This window comes from Lathamus discolor, chromosome 2, assembly GCF_037157495.1.
Source record: "Lathamus discolor isolate bLatDis1 chromosome 2, bLatDis1.hap1, whole genome shotgun sequence".
In the NCBI taxonomy this organism is placed as follows: Eukaryota; Metazoa; Chordata; class Aves; order Psittaciformes; family Psittacidae; genus Lathamus; species Lathamus discolor.
This window is the reverse complement of record NC_088885.1, coordinates 116094468-116112501: the sequence shown is the minus strand read 5'-3', so window position 1 is coordinate 116112501 and position 18034 is coordinate 116094468. Positions and strand designations below refer to the sequence as shown.

At 37.4% G+C, this 18034-nt stretch overlaps 1 protein-coding gene across 5 annotated transcripts in view; it reads right to left on the bottom strand.

Moving 5' to 3' along the window:
- ASXL3 (ASXL transcriptional regulator 3) overlaps positions 1–18034 on the bottom strand; it is a 126627-nt gene that overhangs the window by 26243 nt on the left and 82350 nt on the right. For all 5 annotated transcript variants that reach the window (XM_065668198.1, XM_065668194.1, XM_065668193.1 and 2 more), the window contains one exon: positions 13593–13756. In XM_065668198.1, coding sequence (XP_065524270.1) covers positions 13593–13756 — 164 coding nt within the window. The remainder of the gene's footprint in view (positions 1–13592; positions 13757–18034) is intronic.

Genomic DNA, 18034 nt, shown 5'->3' with positions numbered 1-18034 from the left:
ATTCCTTAAGTATATTAGGAGCAAGACAATGAAGGAAAAAGTCTACTGTGAAACACAGGGGTAAAAACAGAGGGATATGGAGACAAAACTTATGTTCATAGCTCCTTTTTTGCATCCATTTTCACCACAAATCTGCTGCATTGGGGTGCCAGCAACAAAATGGTGCATACCAGCAACAAAAGGCAGAAGGGTAAGGTTTCATCCTCGCACAAGCAAGAATAAATATTACTTAACTGCATTCAAATCATCTGAGCTTGACAGACTAGCATGTTAAATGTCAAGTTATAAATCTATTTCAGAAATGTTAAAAGACAGATTTCAGAGAAGTGAATAAGTGCAAAATTGTATGCGCTAGCTATAGGCATACAGCACATGTGTACCACCTATGCCTAAAGAAAGGGTTAAATAGAGCTAAGGACTACCAGACTGTTAGCCTCAGAACAACTATGGTCTACACACAGACAATCAATTGTTTTTTGAGATGCCTTAGGGTGCCCGAAGGTACTCATATGGACACATTCTGGGCAGATGTAACCCAGAACCTACAGGGGGCCTATAACCTTTTGAACTGAAATCCAGAATTCTCTTGATGGATTTGAGAATTACTTTGGAAACAATAGGGATAAGTAGAGCATTGCAGTAGTGGCAAATGCAGAATTTAGGACTCTTTTAGAGTAGAGAAATACAAAATGAAGAAACTAAGTGGCTTTGCAATGCTTCTGTAGAAAAGTATTTGTGGCTTATGAGCACATGGGCTGATCACAAACTAAATGTAAATCAACCTTGCTATAAAATTGCAAAGAAAGTGAGCACAACCCTGGAAGTTATAAATGGGAGTACTGTGTACAAACACAGAAATCAGTTCAGCTCTCCTTGGTGTTACCACTTGAGATGGAGTAATACATTCAATTTTGATTGCTGCAACTCAGAACTTGTATAAAAGTCTTAAGCAGAGAAATGAGGCTGAGCACAGATTTAAGACTGCATTAATAATGGCTGCTTCTCAAGACAAAGAAACAGGGAGATGAGGAGTGGGTTACTGGTTTCATGTTTGAAGGCTATTGTAAAATTAATCCAGTAATCTCCATGATTTCCACGTAGATGTCGAACTGAACAATGAATAATAGTCAGAATTGCAGTAAGAGATTCAGATTAGACACTGCAGAGAAAACTTGGGAGAAGCTGTGAATTCTCCAACACTGAACATCAAAAATCCTTTTAGATAGTACCTATCAAAAACCCCAGACATTGTTGATTCTGCCTTAGTGTAGAGAAGACTAGATAAATTGCCCTTTCTTTGCATATTTCCTATGTCAAGATATAAAAGATGCTAAAGGAATTTAAAAATAAATTAGTAGTGTTTCACAATTTCAAAGCTAAAGGGCAGTATATTAAATCACCATCTATTACACCATTATTAAAAATAAAACTAAAAGTGCTCTTGCACACATTTCTGACCCATTGCCAATTTTTTTTTTTTTTTAAAGAAAGGTGCTTAAGTCAGTCCTTGCATTCTGTCTTCAATGCTTCTAGCCTCTTAATGTCCTCCCAACGGAGTCACTTTATGCAATCTAGTGCAACTGACCACAGCTCATGCTTCATATCTGAAACAACCACTCATTTGGACAGAATGACTTTCAGAAACACTGCAATTTCATAAGATAAGGGCTTAGATTTTCTTACATGCAACTTCAACCTCAGATTGCAATCAGTGCCAAAATAACTTAAATGGATGTCATAGTATGGAGCATTACACTGCCTTCTGGATCTGCTTGTATTGAGAAGACACTCTATTTCTGGAATCGTCTTTCTCAAACACAAACCCACTGTATTAGCCAGCACAATTATTCTCCATGATGGCTGGAAGGAGCTTTACTCCTCTGTTAGCTTGATAGCTTGAGACATACTAAAAGCCAGGTTAGATACTCTCTGTTCTTGAGGCCTAGTGTAGCATCAGAGCAGAACAGGCTTCTCATTAAGCCAAACAGCCAGGAATTCTCATTGGAAAATACAGAATGGCTGCAGAGAGTAGTATTATAAAGCCATATACTTCGCCCTTACTAATGCTTTCTAGAAAAAAATTTACCATTGCAAAATGGACAACACACTAAAAAGGGGAACAGAAGTTACCACTTTATGTGGTCTTGTCAGCCTCTGGACTGTTTAATTTCTGACACATTCTTCAGAAACTCTAACAATATCTCCTTGCACTTATGTTTGACTAAATTCTATATAGTAATACAAAACAATGTTTCTCCTTTCAAAACTTTGGCTAATGATACGGGAACTGATTATGTCAGAAGTTCTCTACAGCTAGAGCTCTCCCTGTAAAATAATGGCTGGCAATTATAAAACTTAACTTTTACCCATCTAGAAATTGCACATATCTCTAGTATGAAAATCAGTGAGGAATTTTCTCCATTTCATACAGATACTGCTGACTGTTCAAGCACTCCATTACCTATCTACAAATAATTTTTCCACTTATCCAACTACCATTCAGAGATTGTGATAAATGGGACCAAACTGAAAGGATGCTCTAACAGTTGGCAAGTCTATAATAGAAAATGACTGTGAATGCACTTGGGTAAGAAAAGGAAAAGCAGCTGTAGTTGTCACAAAAAATCTGTAAGTTCTGTTAAACAATGGTTGCATTTCTGATGATGGTGTTTCTGCTACACAACTCAATGTTAAGCAAAGATACTATATTTTTCAGCAGTCAAGACATATGTAAGTGGAACCATATGGTAACAATATCAGATAAAATCAGAGGTTGAACTAACCCTTGATATTTGCAAGTAACAGATCATGTGAATAAGGCTTGTGAAAGATCACATAATAGCCAATTAGTAAGAAAGTTGTTAAATAAAAGATGCCTGTTTCTAGTTAGTTTAGCTGGCAGAAGACTGAAAAGGGGGATTTTTATTTCTCATAAATATCGCAGTCCATTTGATATAACTGTGGCTAGTACTCCTATATATGCATCCACCATCTTCTATTCGTATCAGTTAAACTTTGCCAGCCATCAGCTCTAACTTTTAGTACGCAAATGACTTCCATGGGTTAGTTGCTTACTGTATGAAATACAGCACTTGTTTGTTATTAAAGTTGCTGCTCTTCATGTTTAATTCAGTTCTGGTGGACTAAAAAGCCCCAATCCAGTAATTTTTCTTCAGATTTTTTTTTTTTTTTTTAATGGTTCATGTAAATTTTGGTGCCCTTCTCTGGATTCTTTCCACAGCTTCTGAAGTAAACTGCCCATGGTTAATATTCAAGATGATGACTTAATACTATTTGTTTAATAAGTTTAGGCTAAGTCCGAGTTCTCAAATGCCTTTCTTCATATGAAAGATGCTCCAGACCCTTAATCCTCTCAGTGACCCTGCAGTCTCCAGTAGCTCCATCTCTCTCTGCTGGGGAGCCCAGAACTGGACAAGGTACTCTAGGTGTGGCCTTACCAGTGCTGAGTTACACTGGATGGTCCAGCAACTCCCACCACGATGACATCCACTTGCTTCTTCTCTGACCATAATCCCTAAGACCTGAACCAAACTGTAATCCACCCTATAAAAGAGCTCCATAGCCATATGCTGCTCCCTTTGAGAGCGACCACTCCCCTTCTCAAGTGAAGCAAATTTTTGTCAATGGTTTTGGCATACATAAAAAAAGAGAAGGAAAAACATGTGCAGAGAAAGGCACAGTATAATATTGGAGAGGGGAAAAAAAAAGGGATGGGAATGAATAGCAAAGAAGTTGGTAATTACCAAGTTTAATACAAAATGTTGATTTCAGGTCTTGAGAACACAGATGGTAGGAGTGTGGAAGAAGTAATGCAGTTGGAAGCTACAGAACATTTAAAAAAAAACAGGGCTTGCAAAACATCACAGAGACAAAAGGATAGCAACTGCTTCTTTGCCTGATAGTAAGGAACTTAGAGGCTTATCTCAAACACAAAAATAAACGCACACATTTGCACAACAGTACTATGACTGTGAAGAAAAAACTTATCATTTCTAAAGAGTTTCCATGTACATGAAGCCATGGAAAGCAGTTCTGAGTTTGAAGTAGGTAAGCTTCCAGCAACACACAACCATCAGGACCTTTTTGCTTTTGTGACCACAAAACAGTTAAAACAGAGAGGTACATGAATGATAACACAGATGCATGCATCACAAAGGAATACAGTAAACAGCAATACATGTATCTGACTTAAGACCTGCTCCCAGAACTACAAACTTAGCCACCCCAACTTCATTTTTTAGGTAGGTGACGTGGTAAAATACCAGCTTACACAATGTCTCTCACAGCAATTCTGATGTAATACAACTTGAGTGCTAATGTTGATTTTATATAATCTCTCTTCCATGGGTCTCACCTTCTTGCAGTAGAGTATAACCTGACACAGAGAATATGGCTGTTTTATTTAGTCCTAAATTATGAATCCTTATAAGAAAAAAACTTATAATTCCCAACTGATCACTGACATAACATAAACAGTTCATCCTTGAATACAAAACAAAAAGACAGATTCTGGAAACAGATGGTGAAAGTAATTCTGAGTATTACTTTAGTCCTTTAAAAAACAACCATATTAAACTTTGAAGTAAAACATAAAAGGATAGCAAAGAAAACATCTACAACTAGAGGAATAATTGCTTCAGAAAAGAGGAGAAAAGGAATAAGAGTCTTTTAAAGAAAGAAATAAAGACCCTTTCCATCTTCACTAAAGTGGGAAATATGCCAAGTAAGACTGAAGAATTGCAAACATATGTTTTCAAAATGAAATATGACTTGTTAATTTTGACCTTGTCTAAATCAAGAAGACAAGTGGGATAGCTATATTCATTCCAGTACACTGTAGTGTCAAAAAAGACAATAGAATCCAATCTGGTTGAGTTCAGATGCAAAAAAATTATGACGGATTTTAGGAAAATAATAAATGTAGCAAAACTAAAAGATAAAGCATGTTTTAAAATGAAACAAAACCCAAGTGAAATAGAAGGAAAACCAGAATGCAGCAAACAATACTTTCTAACTATATTCAAATTGCAGAAATTACAATTAGTATTTATTTTTCTATGACATCCTTTACACAACTACCAATCCCAAGCATATGAGACCACATAACAAAGAGCAACCATTTTTAAAGGTACTAGAAGAGGCATATAAGCCTGGAAAAAAAAGGAGAAATAGAAAAACATACATAGATGGTGACTGAGGCAAGCATGTATGAAACTTGTTTAAAAAGAAGATAGTTGGAGACTTTGAGAAAGTAAAACATTATTGCATTAGTCAACAATGCCCACATGTTGGGGAAGGTACAGAAAAAAAGATGGAAACAGCCAGGGTCTATTCATCTAGCTATTGATAAAAATAAGAGACACATGCCATTGACCCCGAGAAGCAGAAGGTGAAGGGATGTTACATGTCAACATCTAAAATAAGTCTGTAATTTCTGATGAGTGTCATAAATGAAAGCCCTGCACCCAATCCCTTTTCTCTAGGCATTAGAAGACATTGCCCTCCCATGCAAAATCAGCTGCTATGTCCTTAACACAAGAGAGAACAAGCTAAAGAAAAATTGAACTTAAATAATTCAAAGAATACCAAAGTTATGAGATAACTAAAAAAAAAAAAAGCCCCTCAACCTCTTTTTCCCTTTTTTATTTAAGCAAAACAAATAGTGTGTGGGGGATAGAGGAGAACGAAAGGGTGGAAAGAGAGAGAGAGATTGCAGCAGAAGTACAGATGGTTCAGTTCTGCTTGCTCTTCTTTTCACTGCACCTGCATCCAACATCCTGTTTCAAGTCCTTAGCTGTCTTCATATTCAAAACTGTAAAGAATGTTCTGTTCTCCACCTAATTCCAGTGCAGCCCTATAGTGGCAACACTGGTGGAACTGCAGACCAATTCATATAACTAAATTACTAGCACTTTGCAAGGAAGAAACAGTTGAAACACTACACCCTGCAGTAGTGCATCCTTATCAGCCACATAACCTGAAACATCTCAGACCCTTGTGCCCATATGTTACCATTTATGTTCACATATAAGTTATTCTCTCACAGTTCCTAGCATAGTCTTTCAAAATGACACTTGTGCAAATACTTTCCCATTGGAAAGGAGGTGTTTTATAAGTTCCTTTCTCTTTTTAAAGTACTAATAATTTTGTTGGATGTAAATTGTTGGAAGGAAGGAGATGGGAACAGAACTTCACTAGTTTGTGTCAGAAGGAGAACCTCGAGCACTGGGCCCTTCACACACCAGAAGGACTTATGGAAAAGGTTGCTGCAGAAAGTGTTGTGGTTGTTGTATTTTCAGCTTTCAGCAGGCACCGCACAATGTCCTGCAAGATGCTCTGAGCTGAGCCTTGCTACAGACAAAAGCAATGACAATAGTTCCACTAACAGTTCCACAAAGCTCCATAAAGGCGAGACACGCTTGAAGTGTGATGAGAGCTTGCAGCTAGGGCTTTAGAAATTAAACAAGAACTTCCACAACGTGGATGCAGCATAGTGGAAAACACTGATTCATACTTCTGAAATACAGTGACGAAGCCTGCAAAAATACAAAAAACATGTCATCTAATAAAAAATGTAAATCTTCCTGTTCATATATGTAGAAGTACTGAGGAGGACCTCTAAGGATTATTGCAAAAAAGGAAACAAGAATTCCATTACCACACCAGTCAGAGCAGTGAAATTGCAATACAACTGCGGTGAGCCTTACCGGATTGCACTAGGGAAGCTAAAAGAACATTCCTGTAGATAATGCCAACAAGGGTTTTGAAGTAAAATTTTTCAGCTTTCAACTCATGTAAAGCGAAACTGATGTTTGTTGTTAATATATGACTGTGAAATGTGCAGATACACCATCCATACATCTGCGTTTGGTAAAAGAGGTATTAACTTGCTGCACAAGGACAGAGGGGCCAGCCAGGGCTAGGAATCTCTCCGAACACCCCTGGATAGCTGAGGTCAGGAATCAGAGCTCCAGAATCTTATTGAAAAGGCAGCTTAAATGCTTTGGAATTTCTTCATCCATCTAGTATGTAATATAACTATATTAAAGCTACCCTAATAAAGCTGTACAAATAAAGCACATTACGACAATGCCATGCTGTTCACATTAACCAATAAATCAAAGAAAAAATACCAGTTAAAGGGAGAAATGTGAAATAAAATGACCTTCAATTACTACACACACAGGGGTGCCAGTTTTACAGCTTTTTAAATATGTTTAGGTGTATAAGATGTCTTACATTTAGCCTTCTATTGCAAATGTTCTCTGAACTAAGTCCTTTTGTCATGACCTGACAACTATTCTGGTGTAAAACTCAAACATTTACAGGAACGTAATAATAAATATTTGAAAGCTACTGGTGATAAAGAATTGAAAAGGACAGCTAAAAGGTTGCAGGATTGGCAGAAAAGACAGCTAAGTAATATAAGGGTACCATTTACCTGCTACTACACAATAATTCCATGGAGAGAAATGTAAAACAAACGTGGGAGAAAATAATACAAATAGGACTAATTTCTGCAGTTTGATGTTTTATAAAGAAAATGCTGAAATTCCAACAGCAAATATAATCTCAAGTACTGATAAAGTTAAGAAAGCAACAAGATGTTTACACTGCTACAAGGAAGGAACTGTGAAAATAAAGCTTTCTTCCTCTTTCTTAATATAAAACTAATATAAAGTAAGATAGATACTAAAAAGTACATATATTATTCTTTTGATTACAAAGAATCAAATAAATACTGTCAGAATGGCAGACACCAGACCTCTCTCCTTGTCTTTACATGCCTAACAATTCTGTGTATTGTTCTTTACTCACTCCACTGCAGAACTTTAACTGATGTGCTTGGGAGTAGGAGTAATTTGTGCACAATGAAAACAATGGTTACCTCTTGTTATCACTGCTCAAATAGGATGAACAGAAATTAAGCTGATTCATACTACATGAAAACAAAGAGGTTCTGAAATAGAATTCTGTAGACAACCTCCTCACAATTACTTCTAACAATCTTAAACAGAACTCAGAAAATTACTAACTGACATCAACCTGTGCTCTTTTCCAACATGAGGTGAGAGGACATCCTTTCAAGGTGATCATGAGCCAGCAATGTGCTCTTGTGGCCAAGAAGGCGAATGGCATCTTAGGGTGCATTAGAAAGGGAGTGGTTAGTAGGTCAAGAGAGGTTCTCCTCCCCCTCTACTCAGCCTTGGTGAGGCCGCATCTGGAATATTGCGTCCAGTTCTGGGCCCCTCTGTTCAAGAAGGACAGGGAATTGCTTGAAGGAGTCCAGCGCAGAGCCACAAAGATGATTAAGGGAGTGGAACATCTCCCTTATGAGGAGAGGCTGAGGGAGCTGGGTCTCTTTAGCTTGGAGAAGAGGAGACTGAGGGGTGACCTCATCAATGTTTACAAATATGTGAAGGGTAGGTGTCAGGATGATGGAGCTAGGCTTTTTTCAGTGATATCCAGTGATAGGACAAGGGGCAATGGGTGTAAGCTGGAACATAGGAAGTTCCACGTTAACATCAGGAAGAACTTCTTTACTGTAAGAGTGACAGAGCACTGGAACAGGTTGCCCAGGGGGGTTGTGGAGTCTCCTACACTGGAGATATTCAAGGCCCGCCTGGACAAGTTCCTGTGTGATGTACTGTAGGTTACCCTGCTCTTGCAGGGGGGTTGGACTAGATGATCTTTTAGGTCCCTTCCAACCCTTGGGATTCTGTGATTCTGTGATCCTGTGATAATTAACATCTACGTAAATAGAACAGACCAAGACATAAACACAGAACCTACTCTGACCTTGAAGTGACAGGTTGCTGTAATGTTGACACATAACAACAATACTGGCACTGACCCAAGAAACAGTTATTATTTTGGAATTCACTTGATTTAGAAATTAAGAGATTAAGGTGGGTTTCAACCCATTTTATTGTCTTTTGATTTGTAAGTCATGACTTTCTTTGTAGCAGATTGGTTTACTACAAACATGAAATATTCACAGGCACTTCTGCAATACTACATGGCTTAAGTATTTCCGTAAGAGTTTTTAAGTTTTGAATTTTGAATTTCAGTAACTACCTCAACTATCTATAAACTGTAGATTGGTTCAGAGAATAAAATAAAGGATTGCTAAATTTATTTCATGAAACAAGTAAAGCTAAGACCTGATAATTTTTACTAGGATATCTTCTACTGTTTTAAATGCTCTTCGTGAGTAGTTTCTGTCAGACAAAATGACATTGCAACCTAATACACGGGTCTGAGGAGCCTCTAAGATCCCTCATGGGTGTTTTTGCAGAGGGAAATTCTCATCCTATGTGAAAGGGCAGGGCAGGTGCAAACCACAAGAGGCTCAGAAGAACCCAGTATTACCAGAAGAGAAAATACAGGACATGGGGTTAAATCCTCAAAGATCAGAGTTGTTAAGCACTTCTAGAGTCTGTGAAGACATTTTGTTTCCAGAGCATTCAGGAAAGAACATTTTGTTTAGCTCTCTAAGCATAAGTAAAATCACTTAAGCTTTCTGCTACTATTCAGATGAAGCAGCAGTTCTTGGAAGCTTACTAACTACACGGGTGTATTTCCCTTCCTTTTGCTCATACCCCAGTGTTAACAGCAGGAATTTGACTCCCTAGTAATAACAACAAGGAAAGCCGGTATAAACAAGATCAGCTGCCATTCCTTTTCAGGATCCTGTCATATAGAGGTGTTACTCATCCTTGCACAACAGAAGTTGTGTAATTAATATTTAAAGAGACACTGATGCAGTATAGCAATCTAGGTATACAGAGAAACTTCCTGCTTTGAAGATGAGTATTTGCTGAGAGGTGGTCAGGAAGGCTTCTGTTACAGGTAATTATCAGCTTGAAGTATTAATATTAGAAGCAGGCATTCTTTGATGAAAATTCAATTGTTCTTCAGCTGTTGAATGCTCTAATTAGAGCTAAAAAGAAAAATGCTTTGTGGGGATTTGTGACAACTGAAATCTTTTGTGCAGAGACTTTGCTTTCTATATAGTTTCTATACCTATGTGCTTTCTTATTGCCAGCTCAGTCATCTAGGTATCCTGGAGGATGACCCAACAGGCTTCTGTATCCGCTGAGCTTCAAAGTTTGTAAGCCTTTGACTCCCTATAGATTAACAAAGAGCTGAAAATCTGGATGTTCAAATGTCAGATAAAATATTCTCAGTATCCAGCAATGCAGTGTTTCGGAGCAGCATGCTAAACAGACCCAAACACGGACATGGCTGCTTCTTTGAACAATGTCCACACACTATCTTGCTCTGAACCCAAGTGAAAGCAAATCACTGATAAAACATATCTACTATAACTGCCAACTTGCTCCAATTTCTTTTGTAAGCATTCTGAATATAGAAAATTACACACCGGCCTCATTATTACTGAAATAAAATTTAAACTAATATAAAAGCTGAAATCAATTTCAAGTGTAAAAAACTGATGATACAACTTACCTTTTCCTAAGGAAAAATAAATAAACAAATAAAAAAGTAATGATCCTGCACTTCTACTTTGACAAAAATCTGGCTGGAGTATGAAAAAGGACAGCATCAACATCAGAGCTGTTCTCTATTCTGGGACACCTTTCCTATGGCCCTTTGTTCCATAAGCGACTCTTGTGGCTCCTGTTCCATAAGGGGCTCCCATGATTGCCTGATAACCACCATAAAATTTGAACACTACCCATATGCCAAAAAAAAAAAAAAAAAAAGAAAAAAGTATATTCCATGAAGTTTCTGACTTGGCCCTGAACTTTTTTTAAACATATCAGACTAGCCAGCATTGAGAGGGAAATAATTTATTTATAATAAACACTTGCACACACACAAAGAAGGAAAACCTCAACTCCCTTCACTAATGGTTTCTAAAAATGCTTATTCAAACTGGCATATGCATGACAAGTTTCAGCTCAGTACGATTTAAGGAGGAGGAGTTATGCCACCCAGGAAAACGGTGTTTATGACAGAAATGACAAAGGATCATTCATCATAGGGTTTTCCTATGTGGAGCAGTAATAAAGCCTAAATGAGACTGCACTTCGTTAGTAATTTATTTCACAGATCACTATATATACACAAATAGCATAACTCTATTACATTTTTATAGTGCCATTTATTACAGTGCTTCACATACTATATCCACATGACAACACAGACATGCAGCTTTCTCTGGGGAAGACAGCAGCAGCCAACTGCAGAGCAGCACACAGGCAGGAACCACTTTGGAGCCAGAAGAGCAGGAGTAGGAATTCTCAGGCAAAACAAGAAAAGGCCAATATTAAAAAACCTGAGCCCTTAGAGATAGGCAGCTAACTCAAAGAATAGTTTTACACCATTTTTGCTTGTCTAATGCCCCATTTAATTTAGAGAGTAGAAATAAAAGAGGAACACTGAACACCACTGCTTTGCTCAGTTGGAGTGACCAACACAAGAGACTCCCTGGTTGGAATTCTCTCTCCCTCTCACTTGATCCTTGAGCCCTACACTGATATTTTCGACCTGCCACAATGAAGGAAAAGAGTATCAGTTCAATTGTTTTCATCAGTCCATATCAGGGATGCTACCCTTTAGGCATAGCAAAGAACCTATTCTCAGATATCAAGAAAGGGATGCAATTCTTTCTCTACTAAGACTTCCACAAAGGGAATACTCAAGATTGTTTCACTCCCAACAGAAAACAACCCCCAAACTATCACACTTAGAGGCCGAACATTTCCATTAACCTTCCAGAAATGGAGACTCCTGCCTTCCAAACACGCATTAAAATATCGTATGCTATACACCCCCACAGAACGCTGTGAGAAGACGAAGAGACAGAAGGACACATGTAAATGTCTCATAGCACATGCTCTTTTGCGACTAGTTTATTTATGAGGTAAATGTACAAATATGTGGTGTTGGGCCTTTGAAATAATACCTGCAACTTCTGCATTATGCGAATGCTTTCTGAAATAAATATTAAAAAGAAATGCATTGCTTGTAACTACTGAGGTGCGATTAAATTCAACAAATATTCTCTTGATTTCTTTGCCAAAAACTCTGCTGTAAGGACCCTGATAAGAAGTTAAATGACTTGTCAGTTCCAGAACTTCCACTTCTAAAAATAAATTTAAAGTGTGAAACTTCTTAATAAGGCCCTGCCCCTGAAATATAATTCATGAGCACTGGGATCTTAAGTGGTTGGAGAGAAAACATCATTTTACCTAGCAGATTTTATTTTTTTTAATCTCTTCTGCTCAATTAACTAGAAAAAAAAAGAAAAATCAAAACACTTGCTGGGCACTAAGTTGAACTCTGTTTTACAGCAGGGAAAAGGTTTCTCTTAAAATTTGTCAATACTGAATTTGACTGCCTTGTGGGAGCCTGACAACAAATAAATCTACATTGTTTCTCCTTATGGCTGTAGCTTAATGCTCCTTTACAAATGTTCCATTACCAAAGTGCATAATTTTAGTCCACAACATAGTGTCTAATTTGATAGGAGGCTGAGTACATCCATACATTTTTTCTTTCTCTTTTTGTCTCATATTGTATCGCTTTCCCTTGTGTTACTGTGGTAGACACTAACTACTAACCATTTAAGAAATGAAACCATGGCATTTAACATAATGATTTAAGATGAAGGCTTTAATCAGTCATTTAAGTGACTATTAAAGTTATTTAAGTTATTACAGAAGAAGAGGGATACTGACCATCTGCAAAAAACCCAAAAGTAAAGTCTATTTGGGTCACTTAATGTGTCAGAATTAAGTACATGAGTATTCTCCACTGAAATTGGTAAGATTGTTTAAATCTGGAAGTCAGGCAAGTGAGTACATGATATTGGTTTGGGCTCTTCTTGCTATTTTAACTGCTAAACATGATGGAAGGATTTTTTTCTTGCCCTAAGATGCCTGCAATCTGGCCAACAAATGCAGAAGGAACCAGACATTGTAGGAAACAACATGAAATTGAACTTTTATTTTCCACACAGTTACTCCCCAACTCATTCTCCTCAACAGAACTGATTTACAAGTCTTACGAGCCTGCAGCTGTGATGTCTGAACAAGAACTTCCTTACAAAAGGTGTGAATGAATGGATTCAGTGTACTGGAGCCGAGCAGATGCATACATAGGCACGTGTAGAATGTGAGGAGGAGAAGAAACTAACAGAACTAATATTGACCTGGACATTGCTGGCAGAATGCCCAGGAAGATCGCAGACAAAAAGAGACTCAACGTAAATAAAGTCTTGAAGATGAGAAGTTTACCTTCAAAAACATAGGTAGGAAAGCTGATTAAGAGATTTGGCAAGTTCAGAAGATCTGCTGGCTAGTTTCCATTTAGACAAATCAGGAACTTGCACAGTTTCCAGAAAGAAAGGAAGCAGGAGCTGGTTGACACTTAGATAAACTTTAGTCATCCCACATCTAACAGTTCTACCTTTGAAAGTATGGAAAACTTCTTCTCACTCTTTCCTGTAACAATTCCTTGTCAATCAAATCAGCCTATGAATATACACTGTAAAAAAAAAAATCTCATTAAAGGAAAAAATATTGCATCATGCTACTTACCTGCCTGTCTACTTCTGGAAGCAAAAGCAGGAGGTATTGTTGAAAATGCTGAGGTAAAGAAGCAAAGGTGTGTTTATTTATTAAAGCCCTCAGGTTAGTGTTCACTAGAATAGATCCTGGTGTTTCTATGTCAATATCCTCAGCTTTGGTCCATTTCAAATGTCCTGGAGTAAATAAACAGAAATAACTTTAAACATAAAAAAAAGGAAGAGAATAAGAGCAAGTCTTCTTTTTATGCTTTTAGTTTTATTTTATAATACAGTAAGCTCCAGAGAAACAGTACTGTGAAAAGGGTAGCACAGCCTTTTCTAGGTGTATTAACAGCTTCTATTTTCCCTGTATTTGTCTCTTAAGCTCCAACAGGACCCATGTTCCAGTCAATATCACAGCTGACATGTTCTTACTTCCAGCTCAAGAGACCAACTCAACTCAGCAGCAGCAGAAAGTTTCCATCATGATATCATGCAATTATAAGCATCTTCTTCCAAGTAAAAGGCTGCTTGATGAGTTTGATGTGAATAAGTCATCACAGAGAGCTTCTCTTTTGCCATGCAGTGCACTATGGCCTATTTAACTTGTCCAATAGTGTCTGCTAAAAACTACCTGTGTGAAATAGACAGTGATTATAGAGATGAGATTATTTAATGTGTTAAATGAGTGTCTAAAACCATGAATTTTTCAGAATTATCTTAAGAACCTATGATCTAAAATGATCAGCACACAGAAGGCAGCAGCAGGAATTACCAGAGGTTTAGAAAAGAGGGTTTGTGAGGAAAAATAAAAACCTGGGAATGAGTAAGATAAAGACTCAGCAGAGGGAAGGGGAAATACATAAATGGTTGATGCAAAATGGTAAAGGACACTGTCTTCTTACTGTCCACACCGAATAGCAACGTAACTCTTGCACAGTAAGAAATAGTTCTGAAGATACTGGGAAAAGACAGCTTTCAACCACCAAAGACAAAGAGACACTGGATTAGATGCATAGGAGGGCAATACAGTCTCCATCAGTGGAAATCTTCAAGAATATGTTAGACAAATACCTCTCAGGAATGACTGATGTATGACTGATTGCCCTATGACAGATGAAATTAACAGCCGACCACTGGAGGCCCCTTGTGGTCTCATTTTGTTATTATTTCTAGGATAAAATTTAAAAGGTGCCTTTTAAAGCTCCTTAAAGTGCAATTACTGCTACCTGCTTCAGGGTATATACATACTGCTATAATTCTATTATCCTCTCAGTCTTAACATATTATGATACTCAATATGTAAATGGAAGAAGTGGGCAGCTCAGATGGCTTGACAAACTCAAAGCTTCTAACCTTTCTCAGGAAACTTCTCCAGATTTTGTACTTTCAAAAATTTTAAAGATGTTACCAAAGGGGTGACATTATTTTGTAACTAAATAATACACAAACTCCAGCTGAATCTCTAAAAAAGCAATTGAAATGATTATTCCAATGCTATGAGCAATGATGGCATTTTGCATTCACATAGGACCTCTCCACAAGGATTGCAACTGACATGTTAAAAAGAAGAAACATATTTTACAAATGGGTGAATTTGGGCAAACTGATTATTAGGAACTTCTCAAATGCTGCAAACTACTTAACAGTAACACCAATAAAATTCATGCAATTATGCATTAGTTTTCTTGCAAGGCCTACAACAGGCTCCCCTGAAAGGCTCTAACATCACCCACAAAATGTACAAAGGAAAGAAAATGCAGATTTGTAAATTCTAAAAGCTTCCCTTCAGCCACAGCCTCCCACAGACATTCTTGCAATTTCCTTTTACTTTACAGCAGACAATACTAACTGAATAAGACAAGGGTTACTTTGCACTCAGCACAAGATAACCTTTTTCAACAAATATTTCCAGCATACTGTATTTCAGTACAGCAAAGACTCCATTACAAACAAATGAATGCCCTGGTTTAAAGGACAATTGCATGGAAGAAGTGCTCATTTTCATGAATGCATCACAATAAACTGTCCTCACCATCTGTTACACCCACTAAATATAAATGCAAAAAGAAAACAGTCCCCAAGTGTAACACAAGTAGTATGATGTATCTGATTTTAATGCCTGTATGTGTATGCTTTTCTTTAATCAATACAGAATGCACATCCCCATCTCGTAAGTGACTCAAAACTGGAGTAACATTTTCCCCAGCTAATGCTTCATATCCTACGGGAAGACATACACATACAGATGATCCAAACTAAAACAAGACAAATGACTACAAAGTCAGTAATGTCCTTCAGTGGCAGATATTTTAACAGTGAAAAGCTAAGACAGTATCAGAAAGTCAAACCCAATTCTGTGTATCTGGGTCACATATTTTCTGATTTATTTCAAGTACTACTGCTCACAGGCTGCTATGGAGGTTTTATCAATTTTTGGAAGAAATATTTGTCTTATTGCTAGGATGGTAGGCCAGTAACAAACTGTGGATGCCCAGGATAGGCATACTTCAAAAAAACCCCCAAAACTGTTCAGAAGAACCACAAATTCTTCCCCCTCACCCTTGCTATGGCTAATTTAGGACCTTTAATGAAGCTCTCAAGTTTGTAATCAGATTTAGCAAAGTATTTTGGAGTAGCATGGAAAGCAGTATTTCTGTGGAATACAAGAATATGCCACTACTTCAAAGCTAGTAACTCTGGGAGAAGTTTATGACAAAACATATGACAATGGGTTTTACATCATTTTCCACAAACACATTTTGAATCCTTATAGAGCTACAAACCAGAGTTTGGGGGGATCACTTCCCAGATCAGAAATAGAACCTCAAAGATGAGAGAGAAACTCAAGCTTACAGCTTCTTGGAAAAAAAAGAATTAGTCTCCAGCACAGAGAATTAACTATGAAAAGGTTGGAAGCACTATGGTTCTACATTGAAGTATAAAAAGCAAAATAGGAAAAGGATAGAAATCAAATAGTTGGCAGAATCAGTTAACTAAAGGGGGAAAAAGTCATCATATTTAACGGGAGCTCAGAAAGTCTACCAATCACAACACACAGTGAATGTTGGGCAGATCAGCAGAGTTTCAGACAATCAAGCAGTGGCCGGAACTGAATTGTGCATTATATAGGACACTGAACCTATTCTCAAAAATGTTCAACAACTGTTGTACCAGTATCCCAAGAAATATATGTCATAAGAGAAACATTTCAGTAGTTATGAGAACAGAAACCATTAAAATTTACACACAGTTCTGCACATTCCAAGCATGGTGTCCCAAAAGGCCAGAGGACTTTTTCTGAAGTCAGCAAAAAAATTTAATGAATTCACTCTCCATTTGGTACCATCAGCCAAAAATATCTGAGGATGGGGAGGAACATACACATCAAATTACATATTTTAGCCTTGAATATAGAGCAAAGTTACAGGAAATCATCTGAAATTGAACATATCTTTGCATAGCAAAAGTTGTAACACTGAAGGAGTATTTTTGGGTTTGAATAATGCCATTGGATGAACATGAAGGACTAGCTATCCATCTAAGACTGATCAATAATCTGCAGAGAGATCATATAGGAAACCAAAATGCACTTTCACGGAAGGCTGTGATCCAATAATGATCGCAGGATACAGTTCACCAGGAACTGCCAATAGCATATTTAACAACCGAGCTATGCCATTTAGGAAGTAAAATACTTTCGAGGTATTTTACAGGATAGTTACACATAAAAATAGAACAAGGCCTGATCATTAATAAAGAAGAACAATCTTATCACCATGAAGACAGATGGCTGGATGATCCAGCCACTATAAAAAGCTTGTTTGCTAACTTTTCCAATATGGCCACATTGCAAAATGCTCCTGTAAATGATTCAGTAGTCTGCTGAATGCAAGCAGTCCTTTGTAAAGATAAAGAAACAGTTATGCAATTATTCTACTTTACTTTAGCCGAGACAAGAGTCTTAGTGAACACTACATTATCTTCTCCTTAGGGAACATTTCCAATTATATTTCCTGCAGAGCGGGAAAATCTGCCTATCACATGAAGCTACTGAGAATTTACTCTTAGCATCTCTTCAGAGAAAATTCTTCATTAATTACAGATCATCATCCATGAATCTTGCTAAAAAACACAGAAAATAAAACCAGAAACTCTATCCACCACTTCAAGAGATGTAGCCTCAAAATAATTAAGGATCCAACCGAAGAAACAAAGGAAGAGAATCAACCAAAAATTATATGCCAAATCTCTAGATGTCATGGAGTAACAGAAATGAAAAAAAGAAGGTAAACTTCTAACAGGGCAGGTATGTCAGCAAATATGCTATTGACTGTGGGAATAAATACGTATTAGACTGCAAGCAAATTTATCAGGAAGAAAGAGTATTTGCTACACGTGCCCCCATCCCCCAGAAAATCATGATTCAGCAATCAGAAGCTAATTGCTACATTTGCCCTCTCTGCCTGCAGT